General features: G+C 44.7%; 1 protein-coding gene across 1 annotated transcript in view; it reads left to right on the top strand.

The window, feature by feature from the left end:
* ABHD2 (abhydrolase domain containing 2) overlaps positions 1 to 17956 on the top strand; it is a 156360-nt gene that overhangs the window by 97145 nt on the left and 41259 nt on the right. Inside the window, exons 4-5 of the mRNA XM_030189696.1 lie at positions 4382 to 4557; positions 15121 to 15288. Coding sequence (XP_030045556.1) covers positions 4382 to 4557; positions 15121 to 15288 — 344 coding nt within the window. The remainder of the gene's footprint in view (positions 1 to 4381; positions 4558 to 15120; positions 15289 to 17956) is intronic.

Here is a 17956-nt window from a genome sequence, read left to right as displayed (position 1 = left end):
GGCATAGCTAGGTGGGGCTACGGGGGCGTGGGCTCCCACAGATTTTGCCCTGGCCCCCTCTACTTTCCACCCCCCCCCCCCCCCCGGCCACCGACCATTCCCCACCACATTCGATCCCCCCTCCCGCTGCCAGCCGAAGTCTTCTTCAGCGCCAGTCTCCGGTGCCTTCGCTGATCTGTTTCTGTGAGTCCTGACTCCTTACGTCCTGCGTGCGTAATGCATGCAGGACGTCAGGAGTCAGGACTTACAGAAACAGATCAGCGAAGGCACCAGAGACTGGCACTGAAGAAGACTTTGGCTGGGAGGAGTTGGGGACCCCTGCCAGCAAAGGTACCGGGTGGCGGGGGAGGGTTGGCAGCGGCGGGAGGGGGGATCAAAAGTGGCGGGGAGGGTCGGTGGCAGGAGGGGGGTTGAAAGTGGTGGGAGGGTCGGCGGCTGGGGGAGGCAGGCTAAACTGTGCCCCCCTCACCTCGGGCTCTGGGCGCCCCTCCCACCGAGGTTTGGCTACGCTCCTGTATCATAACAACCTTTAGATACCATTATTTTTTGCATGATTCTGCTTCTAGTGCCCAGTTCGACGAGCCTGTATAATGCAACAGTCCGTGTACATTTTTGCATCAACCTTGTTGAAGAGTGGGTCAATCACAAAAATAATAATCATGGACAGTAGCTCACAAGTGCCCCCCCCCAACAAAATTTTACGTTATACGCGTGTTAGAAAAACCATGCACTGAGATATAATACACCAACTCTTAACACAAGCCTACTGCATCACCCTTCTCTCTCCTTCCCAAGTGAGTAAAAGACCTGAGCCGGGAATCAAACCCAGATCCCTCTGTAAAGGACTGTGTAACAGCACCACCAGACCAGCTCCTTAGGCAGTGTTTAATTAGTTGGCCGCTCCCAAAGTGCAATGCACTTCACAGGTATCCTACCATGGTTGTCTAGTGAGCCTTACCTGAAACAGGTAGGGCAATAACATGTTATCGCTAAATCAGCCTGGTGATCATTGGTTTTCTTTTTTTTCTTAACAGGCTCCAGAAGGATATATGAGTTTTCTAGATTACTCAACCACTTGACTGTTTGCAGCAGTGATAGACCATGACTAAAACATTTCATTCAGTTTGTTCCCTTTAAAAATATTCTCCAGCTGATGGTTGTAAAGCTCCCTCCAGATATGGTTTCTAGTTACAGATGTTCCAAAAGGTCTTGTATCTTTTGACTGCTAGTTTGCCTTTGTGATTGGAATATAGCTGCTTTGCATTTGCTGGTTTATTCGGTAGCCCAGCATAGAGCTACATAAGAACTTGAGAACATTAGCCATACTGGGTCAGACCAATGGTCCATCTAGCCCAGTATCCTGCTTCCAACAGTGGCCAATTCAGGTCACAAGTACCTTGCAGAAACCCAAATCGTGGCAGCATTCCATGTAGAACCCCAAAGAATAGCAAGATTCTAGAATCCTAAAGAGTAACAAGATTCCATGCAGAATCTCAGAGTAGCAACATTCCATGCTACCATTCCCGGGAGAAGTAATAGTCCTCTGCATTATGAAGATAAAAACATAAGAATAGCCATACTGGGTCAGACTAATGGTCCATCTAGCCCAGTATCCTGCTTCCACAGTGGCCAAGACAGCTGACAAGTAACTGGCAGAAACCCAAATTGTGGCAACGTCTATGCTACAAATCCCAGGGCAAGCAGTTGCTTCCCCATATGTGTCTCAGTACAGACTATGGACTTTTCCTCCAGGAACTTGTCCAAATTGTTTTTAAACCCAGATGCACTAACTGCTTTTACCACATCCTCTGGCATAGAGTTCCAGAGCTTAACTGTTCGTTGAGTGAAAAAATATTTCCTCTATTTGTTTTAAAATTATTTCCATGTAACTTCCTTGAGTGCCCCCTAGTCTTTGTACTTTTGGAATGAGTTAAAAAATCGATTTACTTCTACTCATTCTACACCACTCAGGATTTTGTAGACCTTAATCATATCTCCCCTCATCTGTCTCGTTTCCAAGCTGAAGAGCCCAAACCTCTTTAGCCTTTCCTCGTACGAGAGGAGAGCTCTGTGTTTTGATCTAATTTTCTTTCCTGGATGTTCCAAACCACCAGAAGTTGTTTCACACAGCAGTTCTAGGCCAGGATCAAGTTGGGTATGGGGTGGAGGAAGGGCTTTGGCACCTTTTTTGCTTATTAAATATATGGAAAATTATTTTTAGAAACTCATGCAATGAAAAATAGAGATGTTGTGGAACTCATGCTTTTTGCTGCCGTATCTATAATGTGAATAAAGACTGGAACTTTGGAACTTACTATCACATTTATCAGGACTGCCCAGTTGCAAGATAAGACTTAGTGTTGATTTTAACTGGGCTCGCTCTGTGATGCCTTGTGAAGGTTCGTCAGCAGCATATGAATGGCCTTAGTCACCAACCAATTTGCTGATCTTTCTTCCTGTTTAAGCCACGGATGCAACAGTCGATACTGTTTCATAGCTCCGTTGCTTCCTCTTGTGATCATAAAGTGGTAGGTGTTGGCTGATAAAGACCTGAATGGTCCATCCAGTGTGTCCAACAGTCACACTCATCAATTCATGATTAATCCAACAATGAATGTGATAATAAAATGTCTTAGTTCTCCTTTTGTTTCCTCTAGTACATTTGGGAATTAAGGGTTAATTCTGTGCAAGTCACTAGGATGTTGTGTGCGTCATGCAAATTCTATATCAGCATTAACACGTGTATATTTAATGTGAGCACTTACACTAGCTCTGTGGCGGGCAAGTAACTGACAATATTCTATAAGGTTAGTGTATAAGTGCTAGGCGCCCCTTTGACCCACCTTTCCCTCTCCCACATCCACGCTCCCTTGGACTTACACGCTACAGAGGTAATTCTGTAAAGATCACCTAACTGTAGACATGGAGATGATGCGTGCCAAGCATGAATTCTATATTGAGAAGTATGCTAGCTTTTGCCGTTATAGGATAGTACTATTAAGTCTGCATTTACACACCTAACATTAGGTGTGAGCAGTTAGGCTAGACAAATGGCTGGTGTAAATACTCGTGCCTAAATGTAGGCAGTTTAGGTAAGTAAATACTAGCAGTCTATATCCTGTGCGTGCAAGTACTGGGCACATAAGTATGCATTCTGTTTCCAACAGTGACAAATCCAGGTCACAAGTACCTGGCAAGATCCCAAAACAGTACAATACATTTTATGCTACTTATCCTAGAAATAAGCAGTGGATTTTTCCCAAGTTCATTTTAATAATGGCTTATAGACTTTTCTTTTAGGAAGCCATCCAAACCTTTTTTAAACCCTGCTAAGCTAACTGTTTTTACTACATTCTCTGGCAAGTGACCCCAGCCAACTCAGCCAAATTTGTACCTTATAAACAGTGCAGTTGCATGTCTTAAAACAGTGTGTGCTCAGGGCATACCAGGTCCTGCCGCCTGCAATGCATTCTTCCTGTTTAGTCTCCAGGGGTGTGTCACACTACTGTAATGCTGGTAATGCAGTGTTCTCCCCAGGACCTTTCGACTGACCACCCTGCTAACTTAACAGAAAACTTTATAATACTGTGCAGTACTCTCCCACCCCCACCTGGCTACTCCTTCATGCCTCTCGACTGGCAAAAATGTCTGTGGAGAACACTGTATTTACCATCAGGTTTTCCCAAGGGTAGTGCGGCTACACAAGGCACAAAGGAAAAAGGTTGCAAAAATGGATCCCTGTTTATTGTTCCTCTGTGGTGGCTGCGGCATGGGGGTGGGGACTGGATCCCTGTCTATTGTCCCTCTGTGGTGGCTGCGGCATGGTGGTGGGGACTGGATGCATGTCCATCTCTGGATGCTTCTGTTAATCATTGGCTCTTGAAGTGGTATTTAAGTGCAGTTGTGACAGTTAATGTGCAGTATGGACCCATTCTTTTGCTGTCACAGCCAGCCATTCCTCTGATGTACCCATGTCATCTCTCCCCCACCCCCCATGTTAAGCAGCTAGCATGGGTTTCCACTGTGTTGGATGATTTTAGCATGCCATAGCTGTTAGCATAGGTCTGCTTTAATGTCTACTGCAGGGATAAGCCTGTGTTAGCTCCTTAAAGCAGTTTAATAAAAGGTCCCCTTTAACTCATGTTAGAAACTCTCTGTGGTTTAGGATTTCTCTGAAAATTGAATTCTGATCTAACATGTAATAGTAAAACTGTTCAAAATTTAATTATCTAGGTCCCAATAATTATTTGTCTTCCAGGCACCCATGGAAACATTAACTTACATTTTTTTTTTTTGGCTTGGGATACATTTTCTGAGAAGGCGAATGTACTTTGGTTTTGACAGAAGCGGAAAACTGAATATATTTTCCTCCTCCTTTTAGGTACATTCCACCTCTGATCTGGGGAAAGAGTGGACATATCCAAACGGCACTTTATGGGAAAATGGGGAGAGTGAGCTCCCCACATCCTTATGGGTTACGCAAATTCCTCCCGATGCCAGACGGAGCCACAGCAACATATGACCTCTTCGAACCACTAGCGGAGCACTGCACCGGAGGTTAGTTGGCAGAGAGAGAGGACTACGCTTTCCCAGTTACTCTGTCCTTACTGGTATGGATATCCCCTGCCAGTCATAGTGGCCCGTTTATTAAAGCTTAGCACATAGTAACATAGTAGATGACGGCAGAAAAAGACCTGCACGGTCCATCCAGTCTGCCCAACAAGACAACTCGTATGTGCTACTTTTTGTGTATACCCTACTTTGATTTGTACCTGTGCTCTTCACCGTATAAGTCTGCCCAGCACTATCCCTGCCTCCCAACCACCAGTCCCGCCTCCCACCACCGGCTCTGAATTAGCATGCTAACTTCTAACAAGCCCATAGGTATAAAATGAGCTTCGTAGCATTTAGCACATGCTAAACTTCAGTACAAGAACCCCATAGTATATTACCGCCTTTGTCTTCCTCCTTTGTAATCCATCATCCTGAACAGAAGAGCAGTCGAGTTTCCCACTTAGCTCCCTTCAGTACCTTACCTTTCCCATCCTTAAACACAGGGCTCTGTAGAAATCTGATTAGTCAGGAACATACAGCCTCCTTGGTTGCCTGCTTAGTCTGCCAGAGGAACCTCACTATGTGAAAGCTTGTGTTTCTGCTGGGACATCTAGCTTGTTTAAAATATATTTTACTTGCTAAAATGCTGTGCTTTCCTATCACAAATGGATTTTAGAGTATGTTTATTTACTGTTTTTAATGTTTTAATGTTACATCATATTGTAAACCGCTCTGATTTACTTCTGTAACAAGTGACGGTCTAGTAAATGAATAAACGATACTCTAAGGTCTCACAAAAAATGGAAATAATCAAGTGCTTAAAACATACCATCTCAACACCATCCCTTTACTTACATCATAATCTCCCCCCCTCGCACTTACCCCTCAATAATGAATAGAAATACATAACCAATCACCTCACCCTTCCATCCCATCCCCCAGTTCCTACCCTTTTGTACAATATGGATCATGAACATACCAGTTCCCCAACGAACCCCTATACTTAAAATGTCCTCTCCTAACTCTGATTGAACCTGGTCAGAATTTTAACCACCACCCCATCATGACTTCACCGATTCATACATTCAGCCCTAGGAAAGATTGCTGAAACAACCAGGTTTTAAGGAGCTTATGAAACTTCATTCAATTAGAAGCTAATGTAATCCCCTGAGAAGCTGATTCATGCAGGACCCAAGTCCTGATCCCTTTGGTGGTTCCCCCACAGCCTCATCCTGGGACTCCCCACATCCTTATGGGTTATCCACTCCTACCCTACCTAGCTGAGATAATATTTTACCATCTCTCTGGCCTCATGTTCAATTTTTTTTTTTTTTTTGTTACATTTGTACCCTGCGCTTTCCCACTCATGGCAGGCTCAATGCGGCTTACGTGGGGCAATGGAGGGTTAAGTGACTTGCCCAGAGTCACAAGGAGCTGCCTGTCCTGAAGTGGGACTTGAACTCAGTTCCTCAGGTCCCCAGGACCAAAGTCTACCACCCTAACCACTAGGCCACTCCTCCACTGTTGCTACTATAGGAGATTCTACATGGAATGTTGCTATTCCACTAGCAACATTCCATGTAGAAGTTGGCCCTTGCAGATCACCAATGTGGCCGCGCAGGCTTCTGCTTCTGTGAGTCTGACGTCCTGCACATACGTGCAGGACGTCAGACTCACAGAAACAGAAGCCTGCGCAGCCTTCTACATGGAATGTTGCTAGTTAGTGGAATAGCAACATTCCATGTAGAATCTCCAATAGTAGCAACATTCCATGTAGAATCTCCAATAGTATCTATTTTATTTTTGTTACATTTGTACCCTGCACTTTCCCACTCATGGCAGGCTCAATGCGGCTTACATGGGGCAATGGAGGGTTAAGTGACTTGCCCAGAGTCACAAGGAGCTGCCTGTGCCTGAAGTGGGAATCAAACTCAGTTCCTCAGGACCAAAGTCCACCACCCTAACCACTAGGCCACTCCTCCACTGTTGCTACTATTGGAGATTCTACATGGAATGTTGCTATTCCACTAGCAACATTCCATGTAGAAGTCGGCCCTTGCAGATCACCAATGTGGCCGCGCAGGTTTCTGCTTCTGTGAGTCGCACGTACGTGCAGGACGTCAGACTCACAGAAACAGAAGCCTGCGCAGCCTTCTACATGGAATGTTGCTAGTGGAATAGCAACATTCCATGTAGAATCTCCAATAGTAGCAACATTCCATGTAGAATCTCCAATAGTATCTATTTTTGTTACATTTGTACCCCGCACTTTCCCACTCATGGCAGGCTCAATGCGGCTTACATGGGGCAATGGAGGGTTAAGTGACTTGCCCAGAGTCACAAGGAGCTGCCTGTGCCGGGAATTGAACTCAGTTCCTCAGTTCCCCAGGACCAAAGTCCACCACCCTAACCACTAGGCCACTCCTAGTAGAAGGCTACTCACAGAAGCAGAAGCCTGCGCGGCCACATTGGTAATCAGTCACTTTACTTTCTAACTCTTCTTACTGTCTTACCTATCTGTATGTTCCATCTTTGCTTATACCTTTCACCATCAATTAAAATGTTGTATTACATATTGTGTTGACATTTAGTATACAATCATTAACTCTATCACACTATGAGGTATATATATTGTTAAGCATTTAGTATACAATGCCATACTTTGTATTGTTATTTGAATATTTTTTTACTGCTGCTAATTGCTTATTGCTCATGTTTGCTCTGTTCTTACTGCCTTGAGTGAATTCCTTCAAAAAGGCAGTAAATAAATCTTAATAAATAGTCGCATGAAAGAGCATAACTTCTTCCACAGATATTGCACACACAGATTATGCAAAGCTTTAAAGATCAAAACACAGCTTAAATTTGTATTTTTGCCATAATTGGCAACCAGTGTAAATTTGACAAGTGAAGGAAGATGAGCTCTTTTGGGCCACAATCAACCAGTAGAATTTTTTTTTTTAAATGTTAATTGTAAGCACTTGTAGTCTTCTTTGGTAACACAACATACAGAGTGTTGCAATAATTTAAGTATATTACCACTGCCGCATGCATCATTAGAGTGGAGGAGTGGCCTAGTGGTTAGGGTGGTGGACTTTGGTCCTGAGGAACTGAGTTCGATTCCCACTTCAGGCACAGGCAGCTCCTTGTGACTCTGGGCAAGTCACTTAACCCTCCATTGCCCCATGTAAGCCGCATTGAGCCTGCCATGAGTGGGAAAGCGCGGGGTACAAATGTAACAAAAATAAAATAGATACTATTGGAGATTCTACGTGGAATGTTGCTACTATTGGAGATTCTACATGGAATGTTGCTATTCCACTAGCAACATTCCATGTAGAAGGCTGCGCAGGCTTCTGTTTCTGTGAGTCTGACGTCCTGCACGTACGTCAGACTCGCAGAAGCCACATTGGTAATCTGCAAGGGCCAACTTCTACATGGAATGTTGCTAGTGGAATAGCAACATTCAATGTAGAATCTCAAATAGTAGCAACAGTGGAGGAGAGGCCTAGTGGTTAGGGTGGTGGACTTTGGTCCTGGGGAACTAAGGAACTGAGTTCAATTCCCACTTCAGGCACAGGCAGCTCCTTGTGACTCAGGGCAAGTCACTTAACTCCATTGCCCCAGGTACAAATAAGTACCTGTATATAATATGTAAGCCGCATTGAGTCTGTTATGAGTGGGAAAGCGCGGGGTACAAATGTGACAAAAAAAAATTATTCTCAAAGAAAAGGTTTCAATTATTCACAACAGCCTTATTTGGAAAAAAAATGCAATTTGAGACATTCTAGAAAGATGGGAATGCAACAGAGTAGAAACCAGTCGTTTTCTGCACCCAAATCAGATAGTCAGAATTAGTTCCCCCCCCCCCCCCCCACCCCCATCCTTCTCTAACCCCTGGCTTTGTATTTGAGTGTGTTTTAGTTGTGGTCAGTGTGGTTTTTCATGCATTAAATATGATGCACTGAGCCTGTAATATAAATTGCCACTACAAATGTAACAGTAATAAATCAATATGAGAGAAAAAATTACACGGGCATACAATCCAGCTGCAGCATCCCCTGCCTCACTCTTACCCATGTGTGCTTCAGTCACATACCTTTACACCTTCTCCTGAGCATGTGTAAAGATAAATGGCTGCACTGGCTGCTTTCTTGGAGCCTGTAAGGATATACATGTTTCATGTTTCTCTGTTTATCACCCTCCTCTCACCTACCAACACCCTTGCAACATCCCCCCCTCCCCCGGGGGAAGCCTCTGGTTGTGCACAAGACATAGCTGCCACTAGCACACAGACCCATGTGCACACGCATCCTGTGTGCTCTCCCATATCAGTGCACAATTTTTGCAGTTGGTCTTTTTGCATGCTATTTGCTTACAGCAATGGGGACCACAATTTGTGCGTTATGACTGCGTTAGGCAGTGCGTTTTTTTTCTATCAAAAAAGGTGCCAGTACTCAAATGCTAGGCCACCCTTCTGGGGTGAGGTGATCACTGATGGACATATCCCACAACAGCCAGGCCCCCTGCAACCAGTCACAGAATCTATGACAAGGCAGAATTGGAGTGTAGAGTCTGAGCACTTTCATTAAAACTTGGGGTCCATGGGTCAGTTTTAGCAGACAATGGAAAAGGTGCCGCTACTCAGTACCCCCAAGTACCCCCTCAAAAAAAAAGCCCTGGCGTTATGACAATGGTTCTCAACCCAGTCCTCAGGGCACACTTAACCAGGTTTTCAGGATATCCAGAATGTATGTGCAAGAGATAAATTTACATTTCTCTCTTGCATATGCATTGTTGAATCCTGAAAACCTGACTGGTTTTGTCTGCCCTGAGGGCTGGGTTGATAGTCCCTGAGTTAGGATACTGTGTGCAGAGCTTTGGCTCTATCACATTAAGGTAATTGCATCAGCTCCTTTGTATTCTGTACTGCAAAATATCTTAAAGCAAGGATCAACTCAGAGTTGTCCGGGAACAGAAATAGAATATGTTGACTGACAAAGGCTACTGGGACTTATCTGTGTATCATTCTTTCCTATGACGGGCTGCAGAGCCTGCCTATATCATCTCTGGCTTTACATTCCCTTCCTTTCAACACAGGCTCTTCTACGCTTATTCCAATGCTTTCTTAAAATCTGTTTCTAGTTTTATAGTAACAATTTTGTACACTTACTTTTTTTTTTCATAGTAACATAGCAGATGACGGCAGATAAAGTATGTTCTACCTGACCTTGATTTGTCCTTGCCATTTTTAGGGCACAGACTGTACAAGTCTGCCCAGCACTAGCTTTGTTTCCCAATTGGTTTTAAAGGTAACTTTAAAACCATACAAGAACGTAAGACCTTTGAAATCAGAATGATTGAATATTTTAACACCCAACAGAAAGGACTTAACAAGGATCTGGGGTTCCTAGCCCATTATAAACCATAAAGCTGTATTTCTCTGTTGATCACCCTCCCCTCACCTATCCACACCCATCCTGTTAGAATATCAATGATATGCTTTGATGTCCCCATGCGTACCTCCTACCCACCCCCATCCTCCCACCCTGTCAGACTGTCATAGTAATGCTTGAATGTTTTCACTTATATACACTGTCAGCTAGCACATTTGCTTATTTCCGATCTGACCAAGAAGGGCAACCTTCGAAAGCTAATCAAGAAATGTATTAAGTTATGTCCAATAAAAAAGGTATCATCTTATTTTCTTTTCCATGTTTTATTTTGTTTGATTTTTATTGATAACCAATTACCTTAGCAATGGTAAATTTCCAACCAAAATAAATCACAGGAGATAAAACCACTTGCCCAAGATCATAAGGAATGTCGGTGGTAGATCTGAGCTTGTACTCAGAGGTCCTGGTTTTCTTAGCTTAATGAAGCCAACCTTCCCCCCACCCCAGGAGGCTGCCTAATGCATCCTCCACACCCCATTTTCTGTGATGGAATATTTCCTTATGTTACTCCTGAACCTATACACTTTGAGCCACCTCTCACGACTGCTAGTTTTAGGACTTCCAATGTAGAGAGGTGTGGTAGCCGTGTTAGTCCACTCTTAAAGGTTATCAATAGAAATCAAACAAATAAAACATGGAAAAGAAAATAAGATGATACCTTTTTTATTGGACATAATAACTTAATACATTTCTTGATTAGCTTTCGAAGGTTGCCCTTCTTCGTCAGATCGGAAATAAGCAAATGTGTTAGCAGATAGTATATATAAGAGAAACATCAAAGCATTGATATTCTAACAGTCTGCTAAAACTGACCCATGGACCCCAAGTTTTAATGAAAGAGCTCAGACTCTACACACCAATTCTGCCTTGTCATAGATTCTGTGACTGGTTGCAGGGGGCCTGGCTGTTGTGGGATATGTCCATCAGTGATCACCTCACCCCTGAAGGGTGGCCTAGTATTTGAGTACTGGCACCTTTTTTGATAGAAAAAAAGCACTGCCTAACGCAGTCATAACGCACAAATTGTGGTCCCCATTGCTGTAAGCAAATAGCATGCAAAAAAGGCCAACTGCAAAAATTGTGCACTGATATGGGAGAGCACACAGGATGCGTGTGCACATGGGTCTGTGTGCTAGTGGCAGCTATGTCTTGTGCACAACCAGAGGCTTCCCCCGGGGGAGGGGGGGGGGGGATGTTGCAAGGGAAGCAACCGCTTCCCTAAACAGGTTTGATTGAAATGTCCGCCTGTTCAGATTGGCCCTTCAGCCTTACACCGGCGCCTGTGTTACAAAAGTTATGCTCCCCCTGATGTCAAAACCTGGCATCTCTTTATGGTGTAGTAAGTAGACAGAGATTTAGACCATCTCAAGGACAAACAAATAATTTAGGGTGGATAGGTGAGAGCATAATTAGGCAGGACTAGATGGGAAACGAGATTAAGAAAAGGGTGTGGGTAAAATTCAAATAAGAGTTCTTTGTATGCGGAAAGGCCAGGCTGAAGAACTGTGCTTTTAGAAGACTTCTGCCGCTCCCCAGTACCTCTCCACTCTTGTCTTTTATTTATTTTATTTTTGTTACATTTGTACGCCGTGCTTTCCCACTCATGGCAGGCTCAATGCGGCTTACATGGGGCAATGGAGGGTTAAGTGACTTGCCCAGAGTCACAAGGAGCTGCCTGTGCCTGAAGTGGGAATTGAACTCAGTTCCTCAGGACCAAAGTCCACCACCCTAACCACTAGGCCACTCCTCCACTGTTGCTACTATTTGAGATTCTACATGGAATGTTACTACTATTTGAGAAGTCGGCCCTTGCAGATCACCAATGTGGCCGTGCAGGCTTCTGTGAGTCTGACGTCCTGCACGTACGTGCAGGACGTCAGACTCACAGAAACAGAAGCCTGCGCAGCCTTCTACATGGAATGTTGCTAGTGGAATAGCAACATTCCATGTAGAATCGCCAATAGTATCTATTTTATTACATTTGTACCCCGGGCTGTCCCACTCATGGCAGGCTCAATGCGGCTTACATGGGGCAATGGAGGGTTAAGTGACTTGCCCAGAGTCACAAGGAGCTGCCTGTGCCTGAAGTGGAAATTGAACTCAGTTCCCCAGTACCAAAGTCCACCACCCTAACCACTAGGCCACTCCTCCACTCTCTCTCTACGCCCCGTTCTGTTGATAAATCTCTCTTATCTGTCCCCTTCTCGTCTACTGCTAATTCCAGACTTCGTTCCTTTTATCTTGCTGCACCTTATGCCTGGAATACACTTCCCGAGCCTGTACTGTCTAGCCCCCTGTTTGGCCGTTTTCAAGTCCAAACTTAAAGACCACCTCTTTACCACTGCTTTTGACTCCTAACCACTGCTCACTTCCCCTTTCCTTTTATCCTCTCCTCTTTATTCCTTACCCTTAATTGTTCTGTCTGTCTGCCTGTCTTATCTAGATTGTACGCTCTTTGAGCAGGGACTGTCTTTAAGGGGGGCAGACTCAAGAAAAATGTCAGGAAGTATTTTTTCACGGAGAGAGTGGTGGATGCTTGGAATGCCCTCCCGCGGGAGGTGGTGGAAATGACAACGGTAACAGAATTCAAACACACGTGGGATAAACATAAAGGAATTCTGTTCAGAAGGAATGGATCCTAAGGAGCTTAGCCGAGATTGGGTGCCAGAGCCGGTGGTGGGAGGCGGGGCTGGTGGTTGGAAGGCGGGGATAGTGCTGGGCAGACTTTACACGGTCTGTGCCCTGAAGAGGACAGGTACAAATCAAAGTAGGGTATACACAAAAAGTAGCACATATGAGTTTATCTTGTTGGGCAGACTGGATGGACCATGCAGGTCTTTTTCTGCCGTCATTTACTATGTTACTATGTTGACAATGTTGACAAGTGCAAAGTGATGCATGTGGGTAAGAGGAACCCGAATTATAGCTACGTCTTGCAAGGTTCCGCGTTAGGAGTTACGGATCAAGAAAGGGATCTGGGTGTCGTCGTCGATGATACGCTGAAACCTTCTGCTCAGTGTGCTGCTGCGGCTAGGAAAGCAAATAGAATGTTGGGTGTTATTAGGAAGGGTATGGAGTCCAGGTGTGCGGATGTTATAATGCCGTTGTATCGCTCCATGGTGCGACCGCACCTGGAGTATTGTGTTCAGTACTGGTCTCCGTATCTCAAAAAAGATATAGTAGAATTGGAAAAGGTACAGCGAAGGGCGACGAAAATGATAGTGGGGATGGGACGACTTTCCTATGAAGAGAGGCTGAGAAGGCTAGGGCTTTTCAGCTTGGAGAAGAGACGGCTGAGGGGAGATATGATAGAAGTGTATAAAATAATGAGTGGAATGGATCGGGTGGATGTGAAGCGACTGTTCACGCTATCCAAAAATACTAGGACTAGAGGGCATGAGTTGAAGCTACAGTGTGGTAAATTTAAAACGAATCGGAGAAAATTTTTCTTCACCCAACGTGTAATTAGACTCTGGAATTCGTTACCGGAGAACGTGGTACGGGCGGTTAGCTTGACGGAGTTTAAAAAGGGGTTAGATAGATTCCTAAAGGACAAGTCCATAGACCGCTATTAAATGGACTTGGAAAAATTCCGCATTTTTAGGTATAACTTGTCTGGAATGTTTTTACGTTTGGGGAGCGTGCCAGGTGCCCTTGACCTGGATTGGCCACTGTCGGTGACAGGATGCTGGGCTAGATGGACCTTTGGTCTTTCCCAGTATGGCACTACTTATGTACTTATGTACAGCGCTGCGTATGCCTTGTAGTGCTATAGAAATGATAAGTAGCAGTAGTATCTCTAATGCGCACAACATAATTGTATTAGCATTCATCGGATTGCATGTGCACACATTCACACATATACTGGAATGCTAATCTGTGCATAGTATACCCATCTTTATACACAGAATAGCATTCTAGCATATCCTCGAAACGTATGTGCATGCAATCCAATGAGTGCTGATGCCCATTACTCAACAGTCGGCTCTTTCTTCGTTCAGCACACTGCCCTTCAGCTCTGTCTTCTTTTTTTTACCCATGTTCATGGAAGCCAGAACAAAGTTGAGTCCTTAGTGCTGGCAGTAAAGAGAAGAAACAGCCATGAAATCTTCACTAGCGCTACTGCAAGCTAACCTTCTACTCCTCCTCAGACCTTGCATTAAAGCCCTGGCGTTGCACTCAGTCTTCTTGTCTTTTGCATATTTCTCTGGATATGTACAGAATAGCTAATGGCCTCATTAGTATGAATTCAAACGTGCTGTCTACCCGAAACCTTGCATGCAGTTAGCTTGTGTGCAGAACTTGTTTCTACTTAGGGCCAGGGCCGGCGAGAGGGGGAGCAGAAGGGGCAAAATTCCCCAGGCCCAGGCCTCCAAGGGGGCCCCAGGTCTATCTCTCTCCTGCTCCTGATGGGACCCAGGAGATTGTGTCCTGACAGTAGCAGGAGAGAAAAAGCTCCGGCACCTGGCCGCCCCTTGGAGGCTGGGAAGGACCTGAAGGAACAAAGTAGACTGCTCTTCTTCACAATCTTCCATATTGCCTTTCCCTGCGTCTGCTTTCTCCCTCAGGCATGCGACCTGAGAGAAGAAGTAGCTGCAGCAGAAGGAAGAAAAGCAGCACTGGAGAACTCTTTTGCTGTCGGGGCCTTGGGATCCCCGCCAGCCAAGACACCCAGGCCAGGCGGCAGCAGCGATCGGGGGAGGGTGGGACGACAAATCCTGGGGGGGCCCTGCGGTAGCAATGATTCTGAGGGGGGGCAGCAGTGGTGATGACAATCTTGGGGGGGCGGCGGCGGCGACGATCCTGGGGGACAGGCCCGGCAGTGGCGACGATCCGGGGGGGGGGGGGCAGCACCGGCTTTTCCCCAGGCCTGGCTCAGTCTCTCAGCGGCCCTGCTTAAGACGCACAGGCTCTTAAAGGAAACGTTTGTATTTTTTTTTTAATAGATTTGGATTTGGTTGATATGTTGATTTGAAAAATATATATTGATAAAATCATTTTGTACTAATACTATGAAGAAAATGCAATATTTTCCTTTTGAAGTTTCTCAGCAACAACTCACAAGAGTACACAATTCATGTTTAGATGATTGTACACTTTTTGTTTCCAGATGATATAACAATGGTGATTTGCCCCGGGATAGCCAATCACAGTGAGAAGCAGTACATCCGTACGTTTGTCGATTATGCCCAGAAAAATGGTTACAGGTGTGCTGTGCTGAATCACCTGGGTGCTCTGCCCAACATTGAGCTCACCTCTCCACGCATGTTCACTTATGGTAAGAATCATTTGAAGTTGTTTTAGTTATTTCAATCAGTCTATTCCTCAGTTCTTCATCAAACCAAAATACTATTAACAGGTCAACACTTTGACACACATTTTTACACTGCAGCACTCAGCCAAGACTGTAGTTTGGATTTCTTGTTCATACTTGAATAATATGCATTTTCTTGTCATCCTGCTAGATCAGTCCTGATAATTTACCTCACCCTACCAGCAGGTGGAGGCAGAGAACCTGCGCTTTCTAGCGACATAATCATTATAAGGAGTGATGCAGCCTGGAACTTGCCAGTGTTTCTCTGCCTCCAGCAGATGGTACAGATTACATGGGTGTGGAGTCTCAGGCCCTTTGATTAAGCCTTGCAGATCCATGTGTCTCAGTTTTTTATGTTAAATCTGGCAGTAGTTCCACGTAGGTGAGTAGTTGTTTGTCCTTCCTGCCTACCTACCCCCCCCCCCCCCCCCCCCCAAACCACGCTGCTCTCTTTTCCTCTCTGAAAGGGTCAAAAAAAGAAAAAATGTATATTATTAGAGAAGAGCACAAATTGCCCAGCAATAAAGTTTCTAAAAGAGAAGAAGAAAAAAGTATGGAGAGCAAGCAAGGGTGAGTGTTGGGTGCAGGTTGGATAAGTCTAAGACGCTGAGATTTATTTAGTTGACTTTAGCTGATACCGTTTTCAGTAGTAGCTCAAGTTGAGTTACATTCAGGTACACTAAGTATCTTCCGGTCCCTGGGAGGGTAGGACAGCGTTTTCCGGGAGGCGGCTACTTTAAGGATTTCAGTGGGTTCGGGGGGGTGGGGATGCTGGAGACCCACCGGACCTCCAGCCATCGCTGGGCGGGAGGGTGGGAGACAGTTTTCGCGGCGGCAGCCTTGTTGTTCGGCATGCTGTTTGACAGGTTTGGGCGTTTGACAGCATATCCCGGGGATGACTAATATATTTGCAAGATCAGAAGTTTCTGAATGTATGCTACAGAACTTCCATGTCTCAGTTTGTGTCTTCCTCAGTTCATTTTTCTGTACTTGTCCTCCTTTACTGTCATGTATGGAGGAAATGCAGTAGACGAGCCGTAAGAAATCCCAAGACTCGCAGGATGCAGTTAACAAACCATACTGAAAAACAGAAAAGGCAATCATTTATGTAAAAGCTGCATACTTCTGATCGGATATTTGCCATTCAGATATCCAAAGTCATCTTGAATGTACATATATCATGATCACCACGACTCCTAGGGGGTAACTGTAAGGGGGCATATATTTTACATGGTAAAGGACGTGCCCACCCTGGGATATTTTAGCCACTTATGTGCAAATAGGGCAACAGACATACATTAATACATTAATGATCTCTTACGGATTACAGACTAGTCGAAAAGCAGTATACGCACAGATTACAAAACAACTATAATTTACATGTGTGCATGACACACATCGGTGTGGACTTTCCACTTATGCCACTTACGCTAGTATTTTATGTAGAAAAATAAATGCGTTCTCTTTGTTAGAAATTTCACCTAAGTATTGGCTGCCTAAGCACCCTGTTATAAAATTGACCTCATGATTAGGATTTGAAACTGTTGTAATATTAAAACAAAACAAAGTAAAGGAGCCTGACTGTTCTATTGGGAAAAAAAAAAAGTCAATCTGGCTGAGTTTCTCAGATCGTAGTTCTACTCTTCCCCCCCCCCCCCCCCTCTCTTTTCAAACAAAAAGTTCTTTTCAATTACATGAAAACGGACATTGAGAAGGGAGAACTTGGTTCCTTATTTGCAGACTGTTACTGTTAATATGATCTGTACTGCTTATAGTTTATAAAAAAGAAAAGAGGGAGACAGAACTCAGTAACTAGCGTTACAGATTTTGCATTTGTAAGCAGTAGTGACCATTAAATATTATTCTGCTCTTAAGCAATTCTTATTCTCGAATCCATGAGGATTAAAAGCTTAGACATTACTGTAGACTACAGGAAGTGGACTAGTTTCTCAGGAAAGCTCGTTTTGGGGGGGGGGGGGGGGAAGAGATGGCCTTTGATTTAAGGGAAAGGGAAATGGGACTTGATATACAGCCTTTCTGAGGTTTTTGCTACTACATTCAAAGCGGTTTACATATATTCAGGTACTTATTTTGTACTTATTCATAGCTGCACAGACACACCGAAGAGACAGTCCCTGCTTTTGTGGAGTTCAATCAAATGAAAATGCACAGATAGAGGCATTGGGCTAAAATCAACCAAGGTCTGATTGAAAACCAGAACCGAGCTTGTGGTTCATTTTTTGGTTATTAGGTAGGTTTACATATAGTAACATAGTACATGACGGCAGAAAAAGACCTGCATGGTCCATCCAGTCTGCCCAACAAGATAAACTCATATGTGCATACCTTACCTTGATTTGTACCTGTCTTTTTCAGGGCACAGACCGTATAAGTCTGCCCCAGCACTATCCCCTCCTCCCAACCACCAGCCCCGCCTCCCACCACCTGCTCTGGCACAGACCGTATAAGTCTGTCCAGCACTATTCCCCGCCTCCCACCACTGGCTCTGGCACAGACCGTATAAGTCTGCCCACCACTATCCTCGCCTCCCAACCACCAACCCCTCTTCCCACCCACCGGCTCCGCCACACAATTTCGGCTAAACTCCTGAGGATCCATTCCTTCTGCACAG

Source organism: Microcaecilia unicolor, chromosome 1, assembly GCF_901765095.1.
Source record: "Microcaecilia unicolor chromosome 1, aMicUni1.1, whole genome shotgun sequence".
Classification (NCBI taxonomy): Eukaryota; Metazoa; Chordata; class Amphibia; order Gymnophiona; family Siphonopidae; genus Microcaecilia; species Microcaecilia unicolor.
The sequence above is the reverse complement of the archived record's forward strand: the minus strand, read 5'-3'. Positions and strand labels throughout refer to the sequence as shown.